The sequence below is a fragment of the Necator americanus genome, chromosome IV, assembly GCF_031761385.1.
Source record: "Necator americanus strain Aroian chromosome IV, whole genome shotgun sequence".
Taxonomy (NCBI): domain Eukaryota; kingdom Metazoa; phylum Nematoda; class Chromadorea; order Rhabditida; family Ancylostomatidae; genus Necator; species Necator americanus.
The window spans coordinates 14008684-14030575 of record NC_087374.1 but is presented as its reverse complement, the minus strand read 5'-3'; the positions used below and the strand labels follow the sequence as shown (position 1 = coordinate 14030575).

At 37.9% G+C, this 21892-nt stretch overlaps 1 protein-coding gene across 5 annotated transcripts; it reads right to left on the bottom strand.

Annotated features, from left to right (window-relative positions):
• Positions 1 to 162: 162 nt before the first annotated feature.
• RB195_001218 (uncharacterized protein) lies at positions 163 to 21534 on the bottom strand (the record flags this gene model as incomplete). Of its 5 annotated transcripts, XM_064197895.1 has the most annotated exons (6): positions 6139 to 6206; positions 6941 to 6999; positions 7054 to 7158; positions 16530 to 16835; positions 16926 to 17055; positions 17824 to 17923. In XM_064197895.1, the coding sequence occupies 6 exons, from the start codon at positions 17921 to 17923 to the stop codon at positions 6139 to 6141; spliced, it is 768 nt and encodes a 255-aa protein (XP_064053774.1). The 5 variants fall into 5 exon arrangements, with proteins under 5 accessions (XP_064053777.1, XP_064053774.1, XP_064053776.1 ...); XM_064197893.1 differs by lacking the exons at positions 6139 to 6206; positions 16530 to 16835; positions 16926 to 17055; positions 17824 to 17923 and adding exons at positions 163 to 191; positions 7920 to 7936; positions 7993 to 8040; XM_064197896.1 differs by lacking the exons at positions 16530 to 16835; positions 16926 to 17055; positions 17824 to 17923 and adding an exon at positions 7993 to 8135.
• Positions 21535 to 21892: the final 358 nt, after the last annotated feature.

Here is a 21892-nt window from a genome sequence, read left to right as displayed (position 1 = left end):
TCGATTTCAAATAACTGAAAAAGATTCTGCATAAATTACTTCGCAGCAATATGGTATCAAAGCGCTTCCAAGCAAAAAGGTATGACAATGTTATAATACGTATGGTAATAAAAAATAGTAGAAACAGTATGTGTTTTTCAGCACAGCGCCGTGCTTAGAACATCAATAGTCGACAATTGTTGTGGTGTTAACTGGAAACAAAAATAACTCTCTACACAGAAAAGGAACATGTGAATAACCAATGGATTTCACCGCGGTTTTTCTCATCACCGTCTAATAATTCGTTTGAGCATAACAATCGGTCATTTGAGAAGGAACTAGAGAGGTATTCTAGGATATCTGCGCATAATTAACGTCCGAGACTATCCAGTTTTTCAGCAATTGCTCTATAATTTCCCAGGAAAATTCCTTATGCGTGGTGACCGAGTTAATCACGAAGATTTCGAAATATTTTCTTACTGCGTCATTTGGTCATGAATTTGAGGTCTGCCAGTCTTTCCAAGAATCACCAAGGATACGTCCGTGGTATGAGCTTACTTTGGAAATTTTCGCATCGAAGTTTTGTTACCAGTCAGCAATTGCAGTACACAGTCTTTTTTTAACCCTTTGGGGATTTAAAGAAGGTAGGAGCTTCGTCAGAGCTTCTCTGGCTGTGCCACTTGCCCTTCCATCGCCCTACAGAGTACCTCGTCCTCAAAAACAACTAAGCTTAACCAAACTCATTCCTGATTGAGAAGTAGTTGGTTGAGTTGGAGGAAAACGTAGATGTTAAAAGCTGGGAATAAAATTTTGTCAGGATTGAGCAAAAGAAGACACTTTACAGACAACTACAGTTACACCTGATAAGATCTACATAGTTCTGGATATCACTCAACGGCGTTCGTCAGCAACCCTCCTACCGTAACCAATGGACGACCAACTCGAGGCATGTTGGCATAAATTGGGTGCGGCCGTTTTTTTATCTATTCATACTCTCAGTGAAACTTGAAATTCTACTTCAAATTTTGAAAGTACCCCTACAAATTTATTTTAATGCAACGCAAGTAAAGATAAAACGTGAATCAAGATGAGGAACTAAGAAATACAATGGAGGCCTTTTTCAAACGGACTACATTCATCATTTACAGACATATATAAAAAAAAAAAAAAAAATAAAAAAAAATATATATATATATATAATTTTTTTTTTCTTTTTTTTATATCCCAAACATACATATAATACACATATGCATATGCATATATACACGAACATATATATATATATATATATATATATATATACATTTACATACACATAGACATGAAACGCCCGTTGTCAGACGTGTACTAATTATAGCGCTCATTTCATTGATGCCGTGTTTTTGAAGAGCCTTTCACTCGGACATTGGAACAGGAGGAACGTGCAGTCTTGTTATACGGCCTATATGTTATATAGGCCAATTTTCTTCAGCAATTTCAGCAATGCATGAACGAAAACGGACATCACATGCCTGATGTAATTTTTCGTTCATAAATTATTAAAATGCAATGTTCATACCGATGCTGCTATGGCAATAGATTTCGTTTAAAGTGAAAACTAACAATTTTTCTGTTATTTCAAAAATATTTGGTACTCGCACCACATCCTATAGACTGAAACGGTTAAGACCAATTTTTGTTGGAATTGTTCTGTTTTTGCCGAAGGAATCAATAGGAATTCGCAAAACAATTCAGTTGATATGCAAACCTCTTATCCTGACTTTTAAAAAATTTTAACGTGAGATTTAGTATTCTGGCTTCATTAATATTAACATTGCTATTCAATTATTGCTGATTATTGCAGTTTAATTATTCTAGGAATTGCTGTACGACGCAGATCCTCCATCAGTGTCCAACTTGTGAAAATCAGAAAAAATTCAATCAGAAACAAAAAAAAATCCCTGCTTTTTTCATGTCATTGAATTCACAATCATTTCCCTTCAATGTTCGCCTACCCCTACTGCTAAGTGACCATGCTGCATTAGTGAAGTGACTATTCAGGAATAATTCGTAAAAGATAACTCACTATCGCTTCTATTTAAATTCATACTTTAATTGAAGGTGCAATGACATGAACTTACTAGCAACATACGTGTGAGTGTCTAAAAGGAAGTAACGAAAAAGGATTGGATTTTTGCTATACATGGTACTTAAGCATAATCTTAGTCTTTCCTCTGCTCTGCTCTGCTTGCACGATCTAAGAATTTTTATGCGGATTAGAATGATTAAGAAATTAAATTAAATTTTGAATTTTTTTGAATTCTAAAATTAGAATTTTTAGCCTTAAATTGCTGCATGCTATTAGAATTACTTTTGGAAGTGTCCGAATAACTCGATGTCTTTACTTTATGGACAAGATAATAAGGAAGAAGTTGGATACGAAGAGGATTTTTTGTATACTTCTTACAAAACACAAAAGATTCTGAAATTATTTTGCACAGTGCAAGATCAGGAGAGTAGAGAGCAGTACTTGAGCGATTACTGAATGTCGACGTACATTCAGCTATAGTTTAGAGGAAAAAAGAGAGAGGAAATTGCGGAAACACAGAGTTAAAGTGAAACTCGATCCTCTGAAGTCTGTCATAGAAAGAACAGTAGCGGAGCAGAACTGCACTGTTGTGCCCATCTAATCCTTAGTTGTATATAATCCATGCATGTGAAATGCGAAATATACAACCACACATTAATAACTAAAAGAAATAAATAATCGAGACGATTTTTCCATAAAGATGAATAACACAGAAAATTTCAGAGCACTTGGAGGATGGTAACGATGTGGTTCAGTTCCACTTAGGAGTTTCAATGAACTTCATCCCGTTCACTTTTTTTACTTATTCTTATGTGGTACTGTAATTATGAAAATTTCAGTCATTCGCTTTTCTTCCGCTGAGGAAATAGCTTCTGATAAACACCATCTTTTCATTTCTGTTAATCTACTTAAAACCAGAAATGCAAAAAAAAACGATTGTTTGCTAGCTTTCTCAGGTTAGTAATGGTATTAAAAAGGATTAAAAAGGGGTTTTTTCTTCAAATTTAAAATTGCGCACAGAAAAAATAGTTTAGTGTCGTGTGACACATTGTTATTTGGAAAAGCATTTCTTTCTACAAGGTAGTGTTTTTATTTAAAAAAAAAAACAACGGAGAAATATCAATCAGAAATTATCAGCATCAAAGAAGCGTTAGTGCTGATTAGTGCTATGCGAAATATAATAATGAAATCTGTGCTTAATTTTTGCTAATTTTCGTCTCAAAATTTCCCTTCTCTCCGTGGTTTTGATGATTCTGTGGGAGTTTGAAGATCCTGCGCCTATCTCACTTGTTCTCTTTGTTACTTCTCTGCCACTCTATCAACTTAACACGTAGATAGTGCAGAATTCTGTTTTTTGAGTGCCTGTTTGCCCCCGTGATGGCTACAAACACTTTTATCAGCTGCTGAAATACCATCAGGAATGTTCATGACACCAACGCATGGATTCACTCAGCACTAAGCCTTCGAAGATGTCTCAAAAATCGCTTCTTCTTTCTTTTATAAAGTGAAGGATTTTGACCAGTCCGAAAGCCTCAGAGCAATAAATTATTATACGAATTGCATTGGTTTCTGCGCTGGGTCCACAAAAACTGTTATGATTAATAACCTGATAAATGGAAATTTTTTCTCATTTTTCACTGGCATCATTGCAGAATGAAGACGTTGTGCATAAACGTATTTCAATACAATGCGGAAAGAATTTTTTGGGTGGGAATAGAATCTCGAGATCTCCCAAGATTTCAGAACGAATGGTTAAAATTGCCGTTAATCCATGTTACTTTTGGTCATTGAAAGGAAATTTAGATAGAGATTGGACTAGGAAAGAAACAGAAAGCAAAGAAAGCGGATTCAAAGAGGCGAACTGACCAGAATCTGATAAAGTGATTAAATCAATTCCCAATAATCATTACTAAAATGAATGTACTTACACTATTCGGGAATGTTTCACTCGGAAAACAACTCAGTGCACTTTCTTGCGTAAACATCAGAAGAGAGACAGTCTTTCAGGGCAAAAATCAGTAACAGTGATCAAAACTGAAGCTTTCTGGGGCACACATAGTTGCACACAGATAGTAAGAAAGAAGGAAACATCAGTGTGAAATGAAACGGAGATAAGAAGAACTTCGTTAGATTGTCTGATGTTTGGATAAGGACCACTGGGATCCAGCCGCAAAAAAAAAACGATGGCATACAGTCCGAAGTGCTAATTCTAACGAGAATTTGCTGCTAGCATTTCGCAAGGGCTGGAATTGTGAGAGTTTTTGCAGCGCACATATGTAGGCTTGTTAACGAGGCAAACAATATTATAGAGCCGTCGCATTCGGCATTTTCCAGAATTTTCTTCGACAACATCGCAACTTTCGAAACTCTTCATTTTATTTGCATTGAAAAATATCTAGGATCTAATCAACTCTCTCAAAACGTCTCCGCTGCACTTCACTGAGCACCAGCAACGAGAAGGAAGTGATGACATTAAAGGCATCACCCCACGAATCTGAGATGGTACGGATTTCAGATGGAGTATTCGTATACGGGATCTTAGGTTAAGGAAAGGGTGTGATTCCGTCCATTTCTTCCTAATTGCCGTTAAAAAACGGTCCGGAAGGTGCGGCGCGTGCACAGAGCTGGCGCACTCCAATCGAAGAAACGCTCGGAGCCATATCTTCCGGGCCGCTTTTTTACGGCAATTAGGGAGAAATGGACGGAATCACCCATCTCTCCTTAATCTACGACCTCGTATGAATGCTGAATGTTCCACCTGAAATCCGTACCACTTCAGATTCGTGGGATGATGCCTTTAAGTTCAAGGACGAACACGAAGCTATGTAAGTGTCTAAGTCCTGAACATCTGCATTCTCTACAGCTTTAAAGGCGTTTTTACTTTTCCGAAACTATTGAAAGACACAACTGCTGAAAACTGAAATACCGTGAAAACAACTAAGGGAATGCGAAAGAAACTAAACCAACAGAGCTGTTCTTTTTAGTACAAAAGTTCTGGAGGAAGTGTCGGGAAATTGATGTAAACTTTTGGGAAAACATGATTTTTGGTCGTCTAAATCCTGATATGTAGACAAAGAGACCGATGTTAATCGTTTTGAACTGGGGGAGTAAATATTATGAAAGGATTTTTCACTTTCTGGAAGAGGAGAACGACATGTTTGACGTAAATCCGCCACGAAAAAGACTGCGCCAAGCCCCACAGACAATTAGTTTGCCGATTTTTCCTAGAGTGTTTTGACACAGACAAATGTGTTTCCTTTTCTTTTTTGTTGCACCAGTATGTGAATAAATAAATCAATAAATAAATTTTTGTCAATGAAAAGAAAGAGTTTGATGAAAGCCGTAGAGGCTGTTTTCAATTCAAAAAGGCGTCAGTCAACTTAGAGAAAATATTGCGTTAAAAATGCAATTGCGAATCTGTCGTTTCCAAGAAACGATATCGAATTTGCTGCTGCAACTCAATCGAAGAAGCAGTTCTTGACTGAGCGAAAGTCGTTTAGCTCCGATGTAATCCATAGATACGCTCTGCCAAGGTTTTTCGAAGGCTTACCAGATGAGACGGGAGAAATAGAGATCAGGGACACATATCTATGCACAAGCTTGCAGTCAAAGTCTGTAGCAGAGAACGTAGATAATTAGTAGAAGCGGCAACACCTCATGGGAAAAGGTAGAGAATTGAGGGGAATCCAAGAGATTTGCGATATTACCGCAGAAACGTGCTGGTTGTACGCATGCGAACCGCGAGACCGTCTCAGTACTCTTTGCAGCGCAAAAATATCACGGACGAATGGCGGGGATTTTATGAGATTTTGAGGAATGAGTGGCCACTCCCATAGTGTGTTGGTTTTTTTCTTTATAATAGTTAAGATGCAATGTGAATTCCTGGATGTGCTTAATGGTCCATGAGAAAGGCCCCTTAGCAAACAAATATGCCAGAAATTAACCGTAAAAACGAATGCTTGTTTTAGAAAAATCCTTAACCGCATTCAGGAATGCCGACATGCATCTTACTATTATAAAGAATAAACCAACACACTATGAAAATTCTTACTAAAAATCTTATCTTGTAATAACATTTGTGCTCTGATGTATCATGTTCGACCCACTGTTTCTCCCTTTACCGTGAAATTCTCGAAAAACTCGTTATCCGGTTCATTTTCTGAGAAATCGAGAAAGGTGCGAACACGCAAAACCTAGCAACGAGTCGTCGAATTTTTCAGAAAAAAATGAAGCAATCGAAATTTTGTGGAGAGATTCCTGAGCTCCGGCTTAGTTAAACTCGTTAAGTTACATGGAGATTTTATCAAATAGGTTTTTGCGCCGAACACGCCGAGGGGAAAAATATTCGTAATCGATGAAGCACATGAGTTTTTGCCCCGTGTTTAGCTTAGCAAAACTGGATTTTAGGCGAAGAACAGAAGCAATGAAATCCATAGAGCTTAATTTCACAGGGAAATTGAGGAGAACCACAACAGTGACTGATAAACAATGGTTTCAGCGATCGTATAGGAATGTGAATAAGACAAAAAAAGTTTGTTGAGAAAGGAACGACAGCACAAAAGTTGACTTTCGCATGGATGCGTAATGGTCAATGAATAAAAACGTCGTCATAGAAGAACACACAGCGAGGCAGTGAGTCACACGGTGTTCGACTCAGCGAGAAACCTACCCTCTTGCCACGATGTCGGCTGGCGCGGGGTTTCAAGAGAGCGCCATCTTCGAGAGGAAGGAGAAATCAATCAAAGATCGTTCTCCAAGCCATCAGCAATACAAACGAACAAACTCTCGAGCCAAAATCAACAGAAAGTCGGAAGAACCTTTTTTTTGATCGTTCTGGTCAAAACAGGTCTGAGCTGCACAATAATTTCCAAAAAGTATTGTAAGAACACTTACTGTCTCCCATACTAATTGTAGATATATTTCTATGGCGCTCTTCCAGAGAACCATTCAGCCTGAAATTTTCTTCTATCACAGCAGAAATGCATATCAGGAGCTAAAACAATTACGCTTGGTTATCGCCAATGATGATTTCCGGAGCAGTCGGAGGCGCCTTCGGCGCACGGGTCTTGTCATCGTCCATCACCAAATTTCTCCACCACGACGATCCTTTCCTGAAATGATAGGATCCCAAGATTCCGGATATCTAAGTTCAGTAGCTGGGAAGCTTTTCCTGTTAGTTGATTTTTTGTTAGTTGCTGTGGGTCTCAAACACGAACTCTGCAATACAACTATTTCGTGTAAGTTGACAAATTTCAAGCACAGTTAGTACGTATTTACCCCAAGAAAAGACAGTAGTACCCTTCAGGGTATAGGATAAGGAAAAATTACACAAAGCAAGTGCAAGAACGAGATTCTGTTTCAAATATCCAAAGGAAAAACTATGACAACGTCTACACTGAAACGAACAACCACAATTTCGTTTAACATGCGTCTTTAGGTTTGCCAGTTGTTTTCTTATATCTCTGTTTTAAGATTTCCCAGAACAGCTGTCATTCGCTATTCTATGTAGGTATTTCCCATAGGTCCTTAAAACTGAAATTCGGCCCACTTCAGGTGATTTCGTAGCGACTTAACAAAGAGTTTAAAAAATCACTTCAAAAAAAAAAACAAATTTAGCAATTGTTGACCTTTAGAAAAAGTCGTGCAAATCGAGGTTATTGCAATCAAACAGAAAGAGAGACACAAAAAAAAATCTGGCTCCATTTCTTCTATTTGATTTTAAAAAAAAAAGAAAAAGAAATTTATCTGCAAGTAAAAATTGATATGCGATGACAGAAACATATTATAAAAGAGTGGAAGTATGAATGTAGTTTCGTTGAGGTATTCAGCGCATAGCTATTAATATCGATTATTATTGAGGTCCATGACTAACAGGATCGGTAGATGCCTCTAGAATATTAAAGCATACGGTAAAATTGGCAAAACCAAAGGCCACGTGTACTTACTTCTGCGGATATCGGAAAAAAATAACTTTGAAGATAGTGCCAGTGCATCGAATCGAACCGAGGTAATTGGCGAATTCGTGGATTTGTCGGAGTTCTGGCCGCGTGGTTGAAAGTAAGGCTGACGTTAGCGAATGAAAAGTCATTGGCGGGACATGGGTTTTTTCGAAAGTGCCAGTTGTGTTGCTTGTTCCTCACTCTATCCATCAGACACACAACTGCCTTTGTCTTTCTCCTATTCATCCATACAAATATTACTATTACAATTACTATTCAAGAGGCGCTTAGAAAGTAAATATACAGTAATAAGAGATATACCGACTTCGACTAATAAGTAAGTAATAAGAGATACACGGAGTGCATATTTTGTGTCATATTATTCGTCCAATGCTTTTATATTAGTACATAAACAGTATATACACTGCTATGCACAAGCATTGAAGGCTGTTCGAGGATCTATCCCTAAAGCTCTCATCTTGCTAGGAACGGAGCGAAATGCCTACCAATATTCCCCAGGCCCAATCATTGTAACGTAACATGGCTTGAGGTCATATTTGAAAAAGAGTTCAAGAACTCAAATTTCCACAGTCTAAGAGTCACAAAACTGCTGAAAGTAATCACATAGAATAGTTGATTCATCGTTTTTCCTCATTTGTGCGATTTTGATTGTTGTGTAAAATCGTGGTTTGTCGTTAGTTTGGACCTTTGTTGCAGGAACAGAGGCTATCAAAACACTACAATATACCTCAATTCCGTGGCACTTTTACTACATGCGAAGAGAGAAGCTTTGTTTGAACACTAAAAAAAGGATAAAGTCACTGGCGTATCAATCCACTCGGGAGGCGCCAACGCGTATTACTGGAATTCGTTATCGCTGAGGTTTTTGAACGCGTGTTGGTTTATACAATGACTTGCGGCGGCCAGCCGATGACCAATCCAGTGTTTTTATTCTCCGAGACAGGTCTGGTACTAATCTATCGACCCCGGAGTGATGAAAGGCATGGTCTGCACTAGGGCGGTTTCGAACCCTAGACCGTGTGGGTACAACCTCTACCTCTAACCGACTGCGCCACACCCATCCATGTTTGAACACTAGAACAACACAAACTTAGAAGTCACGCTTCTCACCCTTTTTCTTCCACCTCTTGTCTCTTTTGAAACTTCGTTAATCTTCAGAACTGCGTTCATATCGAATTAACCCGAGCAGAATCCCCGATAGAACTGATAGTTGCAAAGAATTATCTCATAAATTGCTCTATACAAAAATGTTGCGAGTACATATAGTGTTTTTCTTCGAACTCTGCAGCGGCGATTCCCAATGGTTGCGATGGGCCTGGTTGAGGTACGAAATGGGCGGACCTACAAGAGAGAAAATTTCCTCAGAAAAGTTCAAGTCATTCATCTCGAAATGCAACGGTGAACTCAACTTCTGTTTATCAATGACTGTGATGTTAAAAAAAGTGGCATGAAATCTAGCGGAATATTCTTCTTCGTTGCTATAAAATTTTTGACGAAAAGATCCTAGGAAAGAGCCAGGAAATCCCACTCAGAAGATGATGAGCTTCATAAACAGAAGTATGTTATGTGATCCAAAAGTTTCGTCAGGATAGTTCCAAGCTTGACTGTCTGACTGTTCTGAAGATTAACGAGTGTGCAAAGTAGAGAAAAAATGAAATGGAATGGAAGGGAAGTGGAATTTTCAAGGTTTGCGTTTTCCAAGTGAACGAACAGAGTTCGAATGTCCACATTTAATGGAAGCATCATAATGATCAGATGTAAGTGTGTCTGATTGCAGTTTCATTTGCTGGCTGAAGAAATTCTGCTTTTGCAACTAAGAATCAGAGTAAAGCCAATCACATCTATACATAACAATCAAAAGCGCACAACTGGGAGAAGTAATCAGTAGACAGCTCTACGTGGTTGCCTCCAACATTTTTTTGACGTTTTGATGAAATGTGGAAGTTTGAGCTCTTCCAGTTACGATCTCAGGCTAGGTTATGCTGCAATTTTTGCCTTATTGGCGAATATGTATCTAGCTTCATTTCTCTCTCTTCTCAAATTAATTTTTCCACAGACCCCAAAGAGGCAAATGCAGTGATATATAAATTGGCCGGAACATCTATTTTACGAGATGTTAAGAGCGAGCGACAGTGGTCAACGATGTATTTATTTATTTTTACTATATATTTAGCTTTGCAGCCCGCTCGACTGTGCATGTTAGAGGTTGCAGGAGGGAAATAAAAAAAAAGCCTTGTCCTACGAGTGAAAAAGAATTCCTCTTTTTAGCACATTTTACAAAAGCTCGTGCACAGTTTGTACTCAGTTCCTCATCTCACAGGAACATTTCCATGTTCCTCTTCTTATTTTGTGAAACTTCCAATTGTTTACAAGATAAGTTTGGAGCGTAATAAAGGTTAAGGTTAAAGTAATAAAGGTTTGTTTACCTTCTTCCTTTATAAGCGTTGGAGATTTCGGATTTAAAAATAGATTAAAATATTTATCCGTATTCCATCTCAACACGTTTTAATCGAAGATCCGATGTTTAAAAGGAAAAAAATTTTACCTCAAAAAAGAGCGAATAGAAATACACAAGGTATTAATCATCAGTTTTCTCTACAAAATATGGGAATGCGACACATAATGAAAATTGTTCTTAAAGAGGATTTTTTGGAATAAAAATGTTATAGAAAAGTAGTGTAGCTTGTTTTTTTAAGACATTGTCGGGAACAACATAATCACATGAAAAACAACCACAACAGCATTTTGATTCTGTGCAGATATCATGCCTGAAAAGTTAAATACAAAGAGGTGGTAGGAAGAAGTTTGGAAAAGTTCCATTTTGTACAGGGGTCCCGCGCGCCCTCCCGGGTCGTTTAGAAAGGAATCACCCCCCAAGTGCCATCAGTTACGAATACCATAAATCTGTACCACCAGATTCGGGGTGGCCTTTAAATAGCCTGTGTGCACCTCCAAAACTGGGGCATCTCATGGGTTCTCGAGATATTCATCAACCATATGTGTAAGTATAAGAAAAATGCACTGATTTATGTTGATTTCTACAAAGGGTCCTACACGGAGTTCTTCATTTGATATCGAATAATTGCTCTTTTTCGTTCTACATACGTATCCATGTTAGAGACGAAATCATCAATCAAGTATGACAAGAACTCTCACTTCATAAACTCGAACATCAGTTTTTTTTCTCCGCAAAAGGGCAAGAAAAATAAATCTTGTCATTCAAAGAGTAATTGGTAATTTGGCAAACAGATAATCTCGTATCCTTATGTTTTGGCGGATATTCTCACGGACTGTTTTTTTTTTTAAATTTCGCTCGGATCATAATGGCGTGAAAGGAAAGTGATTCTTAGAATCTCCACTTATGATAAGTTCATGAATATCAACATGTAAGCAGCCGAATGCAAACACTACATAAAGCTTGAATCTTACTGCTTTCACTTAGAGCTTATCACGATGAAATACAAAAAAGTTGACCACAACTTTGGCGTCAGTTGATTGTTAGACCTTAATCAACACTGACAGATTTCGTGTCGATATTGTCATAGTCGATGTGGAGTCTGGTTTCTCACAATGTGAAGACGGAATTGAACAAGAAAGGAATTTTATCTACGTATAAATGACTTCTTCAGCGTATCCATGGCTTTCCTCAACATCTGAATAGCTTAGCTGATGCAGCATTCACTGGCACTCGTGAGTTCTGCACCAAAAACGCTACCAAGATGTTGAGCTGAGGTTGTGGAATTTCGTGAAGTTGTTCGCCGCATTGGGTATCCTTTAATAAGTTAAAATATGAGGAAGAGAAAAAGCAAGGTTTTTTCAGCATTTCCTATGTGAATGAGTGGAGCTGACATTAGCGGTTTCGCATTTCACATCTACATGAACAAATAAAAACTGGATAAATGACGATGAAAAAGAACGATTGATTTGCATTGGCGCTCCTAACTTCAGAACACGAAAACGCGATACGTTGATTTGGAGACAAAAAAGTTTTCTTTCTCTGCAAATTTGCTTCAAAAATGTAGCTAAAAATAAATTAAAAATGTTTTAAAATATGCATGTAATTTGCATATGTAGTCGATGCCGAACAGTTCAGGTTGAACGACGAGAGTCCGCCATAACACTCGTTCTTTGCTTCGTGGGACACAAGTCCTTCTATCCTGTCCAAGCGAGACCTCATTGCGTTCGCTTTGTTTAAACACGTTCAGCGACGAACATATGATGGGACCAGCTGTGTGTTTTCTTTTTCAAATTTTCTACAGCAGGCTTAGAAGAGGTTAAAAAAGGGGGATCTGTACAACTCTTGATACTGGAACACCAATATCAATGCATTCCAGAGCTGTAATCAATCATTCAATCATACGATATATCATATGATATGATCATATGATATATCCATAGTCATTCAAATGTGATTACTTAGAAAGTGCATGGTACACAAATAACTGCTCACGGCCGTATAGCGTTCATTTTGTTCTACAAAAACAAACCATTCTCATGTTCCTTCCATATACTTTTTCAAGAAACCTTGAACAGCTAAGAAAAAATGAGCGAAATCTCCAAAACTCTATCCATTTCTACCATTTCTCTAGTTCAGTCTTCAAGCCGTCACGCAGTGACCGATGCGACACGACGCGTGCGTTAACGCCGCGCCATTCCCTTCCGTCGCTGATCGTGGTGTGCAGTTTAACTGCGTCGTAGTTGGCAAAATGAAGTAGGATCAACTAAATAAATATTTGGTACCGCTTCCGAAATTGGGGAGGGGAATTCAATTTCAAATTATCCCACTTTTACCCGCGGATTATCGCGTGAAAGTCATAGTTTACGTCTAGGATCTCCACTCATATACTTTACTTGAATATAATGAATTCAGAACTGTAAGATAGGCAAAAAATAGTGTGGTTAACAAATACTAGAGTAGAATAACAATATTAATAATTAGTACTTAGTAATTGTGTTATAGTAATCAAGTAATGTACTCTAATATCATATAATATTAAATATAAAAAGAAAGTAAATAAAATGGAAGATTTAAAAGGATTCATATGCTACTGAATCGGAATAAATAAAAAGAGTGAGGCTGAATCCTAATAAACCACTAGATTTCAAGACAGAAACGGAAATGTTCTGAAATTCCCCATTGTTAGGCATTTTAATCAATACCACTGGATTCTTTAACGCGTTCCATCTATAGGTTTTTTCTCGTTCTGGAAGTTGCACATGAATCTTGCATGTGTGCCCAATGAGAACATCGAGAGAGAAAAGCAACGGATTGTGAGAGGGGTCTATCGAACGTGTATGGAATGATTTACTTCAAATGACTTTTTTTGCAGCGCAATATGAGAAAAACGACTTTTCATGTTGACATATCGGGATGAACTTCGGCGGTTGTGGCACAAGGATAGCACGTGATCATTTGTTGATAATTTCTGATGGCCTTGACTAGATGATCCGCCTTTGATGTTATCAAATACTAATAGGAACAACAATTGCATCATTAAAAAGTCCGAAAGTTAGAAGAAGATTTTTTCTAATCACATGTATTCACTATTATTATTTGCTGTACATTTTTATTATTTTTCAGATTATATGTTGCAATATTAATTTTATTAATCATGCTTATTTATATATTTAGGGCCCTCCACAGATAAAAAAAAACAACTAGATTAGTAATAATCAAGTCAGTTTTTTTCCCAAGGACCATGTACATGTATGTATAGAGAGTAAAGAATCAGTTTGATTAATAAGTTGTGTTGCCTAGGAGTTGTGAAATAAAATAAAACTGTCAAAAATCAGAACAATGTGTTTTTCCTCAAAGTTTTTTGCTTGTGTTTTATAGTACAAATCTCACTGTTAAGAATGTAATACTTTTGTTTTGTCTGGGACCCCCTTTCCGGATTCGTGGTTATGATGCTTTAGAGTTATTCACTAACAGATTTCGTCACTGGTATATGCATGCATAACAGGAGGAGTCCCTATGTTTAAACGGTTCTTTTCTTTTATTTTTTGCTTTGTGAAAAGAATAGCAGGATTTTTACTTTATTTTAAATCAAAATTCGACTTTCTCAGTCTCTATTTGAATGGATTCAATTGTCATCTAAAGGGAGCATACCACGAATCTGAGGTGGTGCGGATTTCAGGTGGAGTATCCGTATAGGGGGTCGTAGATTATGGAGACGTGGTAGTTCCGCTCACCTCTCCCTGCATCACTGCAAATAGCCGCCTCCAGAATGCTGTTTTTTACGACGACATCTATTGCAACGCTCCACCCATTGCGCCGCCTGCGCCCTGCGATTCGTCGAAAATCAATTCGGACTGCCCCGATAGGCAGTAAGGGACGCTACGCGTGCAAAGGTGGCGCGCTGCAAGAGAAGGCGTCGTACAGAACAGCATTCAAGGGCCGGCTGCTTGCAGTGATTCAGCGAGAGATGAGCGGAACCACCCCGGTCTCCATAATCTACGACCCCGTATACGGATACTCCACCTCAAATCCGTACCACCCCCGATTCGTGGTACGCTGCCTTTAAATTCTCCATCTTTTCATATGAGAGTGCTTTAAAGTACTTCTCCAAGCTAGGATCATTCATAAGAACTGCTTGTAAACCTGCTGCCAATAATCTACCCTATTAAAGTACAAGGATAAAGCCACTGGTGTATCAACCCACTTAGGATGCGCAAACGCATTTTACTGCTATTCCTAATAACCTATACAATGACTTACGGGGGCCAGCTGATCATCAAGTCAATGTTTTTACCCTCCCAGACGGGATCTAATACCGATTCATCGATCCCGAAGGGATGAAAGTCTTGGTTTGCATCATAGTGGTTTCGAACCATCGACCGTGTGGCTATAATAGACCTTTAACCGACTGCGTCACAGCCGCACCGTCTAGCCTATTACTTCTCTATATTTATTTTTTCTGTATGGGATACTATCTAGACCATACTGTGTTATATTATATATTATAATATTACATTTATTTATTATATATTATACTCTTTCATATATTTTTTTCACTTTACTACAGCCCTTCAAAAGTAGTAGAGGTTGCTTGTCAGCAGAAGGGCACTGCCTATCCAGGGGTTAAATAATTACTCTAGCTTTTTATTATTAACGCAATTAATCATACCCAAACAGAATTGATATGATCATCTATGAAATTCGTGAAAAATTGGGAACGAATGTAGAAAACTGACATCTTAAGTGGCGTAACTGCTGAACAACCGAAGTAAAATTCTACCGCCATCGATAGAACGGTGTTCGTAGTGAAATCAATCATCATTACGTTTTTCGACTGTAAAGATTTTGACTCCCCTGAGGTACAGTTCCAATGACATCATTATTATGAGAAAAGAGTACTGTCATTGATTTCTGTCCCTTTTTAAGCGGCGCTATAAACGCACTTCTGCGTAATTGGTCATTTTATCAGTAACTTTAGACGTTTTTCACCCATCAAGTTAACAGAGAATGTAATTTACTTCTGGTGACCGCTCCTACGAAGCAAATTGTGTGCAAGAAAAATGTGCGTCTATTGTATTAAATATTAAATTTTAAGTAGTAGCAAGCAAAAATGCATTTTTGACATTTTAGAAGCTTTTTTCTTATTGGTGGGAAGAGTTTTTTCGGATTTGAAACGAAATAGTTTAACTTGAGGTCAGGTTAGGCGTTTGATTCCAAAACATCACAGTCAGCTCACCCACCGGAAGTTGACGTTGTTCGCGAACAGATGAACCCACAACATCTCTCAAGTCTTCAAAATCACGTCGCGTAGTGTGACATAAATCATGAGGGATCGCAGATGATCTGCTCAATGGATTTGTGTACTATCTCTCGTTTTCTCAAATGCCCTTATTACCTGGTTTGAAGTTCTGCAAGAAAAAGTAAAGAAAATAATTTTTAACCTGCTTAATAAACGAGTTCCTCAACAGATTTATATTCAGTAGTACCCAAGCTAATCAATAGGCATCTAGTTTACAGCTTAAGGTAGTATGTTGTGTAGTCACCTGCCAACTGGGACTGACGCCGCATTTCGCTACAGTAACGCTTCAAAATTCGGCTTATCACATAAGAGCATTAGTTACATCGATTCCTTCGACTGTAGTGATAGGCTTTTGGAATATGCGAGAAGATTAGAGATTAACGAGTAAGGGAAAAACGTGGTCCTGGTTTGCAGAAATAGTGAAAATCCAATTGCTGTACAGAAAGGAAAGCAAGGACCGAAGAGCAATAGCAAACAAGGATTAGTTTGACGAAAGTGAAGGGAGTATGGATTATGACTACACGAACACTTTGATGCACAAGGGATATGGGATCAGAATCGAAGGTGAGCGCGCGGGCGAGCGCAAGGACATCACAACTAATCATATCGCTTCGAACCCGCATCGGACAGCCAACTAGTCATGTCATTACCATCTCAATGGCATCTGCTTGCGAGCCCTTACGCCGTGACTAACTGTTGTAAACTTTCTGGAATTACATCGTTCACATCAAATAACAGAAACTTTTCTGATAAAGAATTACGTACTGTGTCGGCGGTGGTGTGTCTGGAGACTCGAACACTACGACGGAAGCTCTTTTGGGTGGTGGAGCTCCTTTAACGACCTCTATCGAACTAACTCGTCGTCCTGTACGTGGAAGATTTTCCGAAGAGCTTAAGCGCTGAGTAGGTTCGATATCAGCGGCAATTCCCTCCACTACTTTCGGTGGTATCGCCGGTAACACTGTCACGGACGGTGGTGGATCTTTTGCCGTTGGCGTTTCCTTCAGTTCGACTTTTGCCGGTGGCGTTTCCTTTAATTCGACCTCGCGATCGCTCATTACCTCACCAGGTCTGAGAAATTATCCATAAGAGTAAAATTAGGAGTATGACATGAAGATAATCATGAAATACGATTGCGTGAGATTGGCAAAGAATGCTTACTTGACGAAATATAAAGAAATACGGAGAGCATTCCTATAGAGTGAACAAAGAAGAAGGAAGTTCTTCCGCAAGAAAACATTTGCTGAGAAAGTGTTAACGGTAGGTTTTTGAATTCTTTCGAAAGACCATGCTGGAATTTGACCATTTTTTAAAGGATCAGCTGGTAATTTTGATAAAGGTTGGAGTGAGGTTAGTGTTCAAAGCAGAAATGACAACACCGACCACTCTTCACATCATCAGTTCTGTTTTTCTTGCATTGCGCTCAGCTCGTGATTTGTATGTTTTCTTAACGAAAATCGAACCGTTTACCCCGGTTTTTTTTTTAGCATTTACCAGAATTGCACTGTAAAGTGCTATAGCGAGAAAAGCGTTCAAACTTTTGTTCGGAAACACGTGGTTCTGTGTATGACAATCCAAGGTAAAAGGAGAACGAAATGAGAATGAGATACAGTAGAATCGTTCAAATCGTACAGCTGTTGTCTTTAAATGAGAATGTAACAGATTGCATGAAATATTTGCACGCACGGATCCAATTCCCAGTGAAACGCGTCGTTTGAAATTATTTAAATATGTACCTTCACGAAAGATTTCCCAGCGTTTTGCTCACACTACGACAGGCATCAGTAAGGAGATGTACATAAACTAAATATTTAAGATTTCCGCAACTTCTCCTCAGAAAACCTGGGAGCTAGATAACTACTTTCCTTACGCACCGCCTAGCAAAAACAGAAGGTGATTTGCCATAACATCTTGAATAATTAAAAAAGTTTTGGATACTACTTCTCCATTAGATTTTCTGTGCCTATCATCGATCGCTACCACTTTGATATTTGATTTTTCATTTTTTTGATGTTATGGACGTGAAATAGAATTGCTAGCTGGAATAATTGAGAAATACCGCAAGAATGCTTTTCTTTGCAGCTTTTTGCTAGATTCTGCGAATTTCTCAATAATAATTCCAGTAGTTGCCATGCTTCGGTGTTTTCAATGACACTCATACGATCCAAAGTCTAAGCAACGTATTCGAAAACAAAACTGGATTTTCCTTTCTTTGTAGTGGAAAAGTTGCGAAGAAAAGTGAACAAACAACAGCTTAATTGAGACGAGAGGTCAGAAGCTGCGGTGAGAGAAACATGTGAAGACGCTGAAAAGAGCGCCCAATGAAGTTGATAAGTGTTCCAAGAGCAAATAGAATAGGAGCGATGGTGAAACATTGAGAGAATGCAAATTCTCGGAAGCTGAGCAACGAAAAATTATGTAGAGAACTTCGGCGACTTCTTGTTAGAAATTCAAATAAAAACGATGGTCAAAAGTAACTAAGAATGTATGAGAAATGAAAGGTGTACCATATCAGTTCGACACTGGTGAAATGATGAGTGTGAGCGAATTTCGAATACATCCCTTCACGTAGTTACCATAAGCTGCTTTATATGCACAGGGTTTCGGAGAGAAAATATGAATTTTAATTAGAATTTATCGACAACGATGAAGAGTGAAGAGGTGATCGGAGTTTAGAGATAAGAGATCACACACAGCTGTTCTGGTTTATCCACTCATTCACCCATCCATTTACCTAATAGTTATTAATACTATTCATTATATTCTGCTCCTATTTGATAATGGTTGTCTGTCTTCGAAGAATACAACTTGCTCCAATTCGTTAATTTCGACTAAACATAAATGAGCATCCATAGGTATAAATCGGTCAGACGATTCCGATTCAAACACTGAACCGATACTGGTGCTCCACTCTTGTCTGTAAAAAAGGTTTCTCGAACATCATCGTAATTTCACCATCATAGCAATTTTCTTGAGTGGTGTGAAATGTTGAGTATTTAATAATAAATATAAACAGAAGAAATCCAAATGCGAGGCCAAACGAGATGGTAGGACGTTGTTAGGGCTGAACATTTGTTATATTGATATTGATATTTTAGATGTAAAACACAGAGAACTGTGGCAGGTTGAGAAAGAATATCACTTTAACTATGCACTTAACCGTGAGTCAACAAGAACCACTTATCGTCTATCTGCTTAGCTCTTCTGGGCTAAAAAATAATCCTAGAATCTTGTCGTAGCGAATCAAATGAACAAATGACGTCTGCTGGTTGTTGAGGTTGAACATTAACATTTTTCCAGAATTTGAACCAATGATAAATGAGAACGACCCTTCACGAGCAGAAATATCTTGGGAACTATAATTTTATCAACTAACTATGGTGCTAATTTTCACATCATGTTTTTTACTTCTCATCTTCGCGCAGTACATTTATAATCAGTATTAATTTTATTGTTTTCATTACTGAGCACACAAAGGTAAGTCACTTATAGATATATGATGAATGGGAAGAAAACCATTTTCAATAACAGACGAATGACAAAGGTAAATATTTTCTCAAATGTCCGGTTTTCGGAGATTAGGAACAGAAATCGAGTTATGGAAACAATAGCTACAGTAGAGACTGGCAGCCATGATTTAATCTCCATACCGCTTCACGCAATCCCCGTTCAACGACTTCATAGGAAATCAGTGGTTGAAAGGAGTGGTTTTGAATTTCTTTTAGAAACACCTCAATACACCCGCTCTGCGGTAAATATAGAACGAAAATAAGTTATGGTCCCACGTTTATCGTAAACTTGGGAAGTTTTTGCCCTTCAGTGCTCCTTGCAAGGAGATATAGAAAATGTGTAGATTTCCCTGAATGTGTTTGAGAAATTCTGACGATATATGGTCAGAACGCAAAAGCACATTTATGATAAGAAAATTTCAAGTAATTGAAACGCAAAACATACCTAACAAGAAAAAAAGAAAGCTCTAAACGAGGGAAAGTGGAGGAAATTGTCTGAATATTGCTTTGGAAAATCAAGAAGAAATTAAAAAAATCCACCCAAAACATGTAAGAGAAGTAAGATGTTCTTAGATATACATTGTGCAAGATTTGTTTTTTTGATTTTTGAGGGCATTTCGCCACTATTTCTTAGGAGGAACTTCTCTTCTTTTCACTTTCTCTAACAGAAATGGCATCCTGAAATGACAATATTTGGTGAAGGGGATAGAATTGGAGTAGAAGAAGAAAGAAGCGAATATTGGAGGGTACGTGCGACACTGTAGGCACAATACTTGACGGAAACGGAACTTTCTACTGATTTGAGTAAATTCTATATATATATATATATATATATATATATATATATATATATATATATATATATATATATATATATATATATATATATATATGAAGTTAGAGACCTTAATGAAAGGTTTTCTCCATCTTTCGCCTCTGAGAATGTGAAGTTTGACGGAGTTCAGAATAGCCTCTTTTTTATTGACAATTCTTTACAACAAAATACAGTAATTTGTGAATTTCCTTTTGTACATTCGACAAGTTGCCATGATTCACTCGAAGAAAGCATACTTTTCGTTTGTGGCGTTCGCTATAAGGTCCTCTAAAAATGTATTATGTTTGGTTTTGATTCTAAATATCTGGGACAGTTGTTTTTATTATGCTCACATGAATGCACAAAGGAAATTCAATTTCATTCAATTCAATATTCAGCTGACTTCAATGTTCACAGCTACTATTCAGCATAATCTGTACATTAGTGCAACATATTGTTGAAAACTATGCACATAAACTCTCCTTTCTGAATTCGCATGAGAAGAAACGAATTAAAACTTTAATTGCATAAGACTGAGTGCTCAACGAGATCATTCCAGCAAGCTTCGACTCTCAGCGATGGTTTGCTGCGGGATCTGGATGATGTTCGTAGAAATAGACGTGCAGTAGCCGAGTGCATTGAGTTCTTCAATCGGAGTGGCTCTGCATCAAGAACCCAAAAACTTTACGAGATCTTTGAAGTTCGAGACTTTGGTAATTGGATCGGTAATGAATGTGCGGCGTTGAAGTTTTTTATACGGTCATGTTAATGATACAGTGGAAAAGAACCTACTGGTGACAGTACAAAAGGACGATTTCATCTATTATTATAGAACTCTTCCAGTGTGCTTAACGAGTGAAATTACGAAGGTCAAATATATCCACGCATACAGAAATTCAAAAGAAAATCGATTTGCTTGACCAGCAGGCAGTATCGCGAGTTGTTCTCGATGCCTTAGTGACAAGTGTGAAACCTACACGACTTCAGGTCTAGATTTAATAAAGAAAAAGGATTTACAGGTTCAACAATTCTAATAGGACTTACATGAGGTTCAGCAAATAATGTATTGATTATTTCTATTTTGAAAACCTTTGCGCTTCAATCTCGAAAAAAATTGATACGCATCTCTTCTGGCAAAGTTTCTGCCCACATTGCAATCACAATCGTATTTTGAGCCAGTAGAAGGTCAAATTCATAATTTCGTACGAAACAGAAAAAACATTTTGGAGTACATGTATATGATCATCTCAAAGCACACTGCATCTCGAGAATGCGTGAATTAGATGGTTGCAACCCTTGCCTGATCATGCAAAAGCGTACGTCGGATAAGACACTTGGTTATAATTCATTGGAATCTTTTTCTGCGGAAAAAGGCAATGATTTGGCAACTTAGGAGAAACGCTTACCTGCTCTTTCTCCTGGTCAACGATCGGGTTCGTCTCACCATTGTTCGTGAAATTTACGTGTCCAGAAGAATCAATGTGGTCTGTGTCGCTTATTTACAGCACTAACATCAGAAGAGTGCGGCGTAGTGGAGGAATTCTCGCCCAATGTTTTAAGATGCATCAACAACATCTATTAAGAATGTGTTTGTAAATACGATGTGACGGGTCATCATTTTGTAAGAGAGGTGCAACAAAGATCGCCTTACAGTGATAGACGAATTTTATCGAATATCGACGAAGAATGGGAACAAGTTCCTTCTGTTTAAAGTAAATAGCACCCTTCTTTTGTCATGAAAGCGTATAAGTTCCAAAAACGTCACTGTAGAGGAAATTCGAGAGACTATAGAAACCCAAAAGACT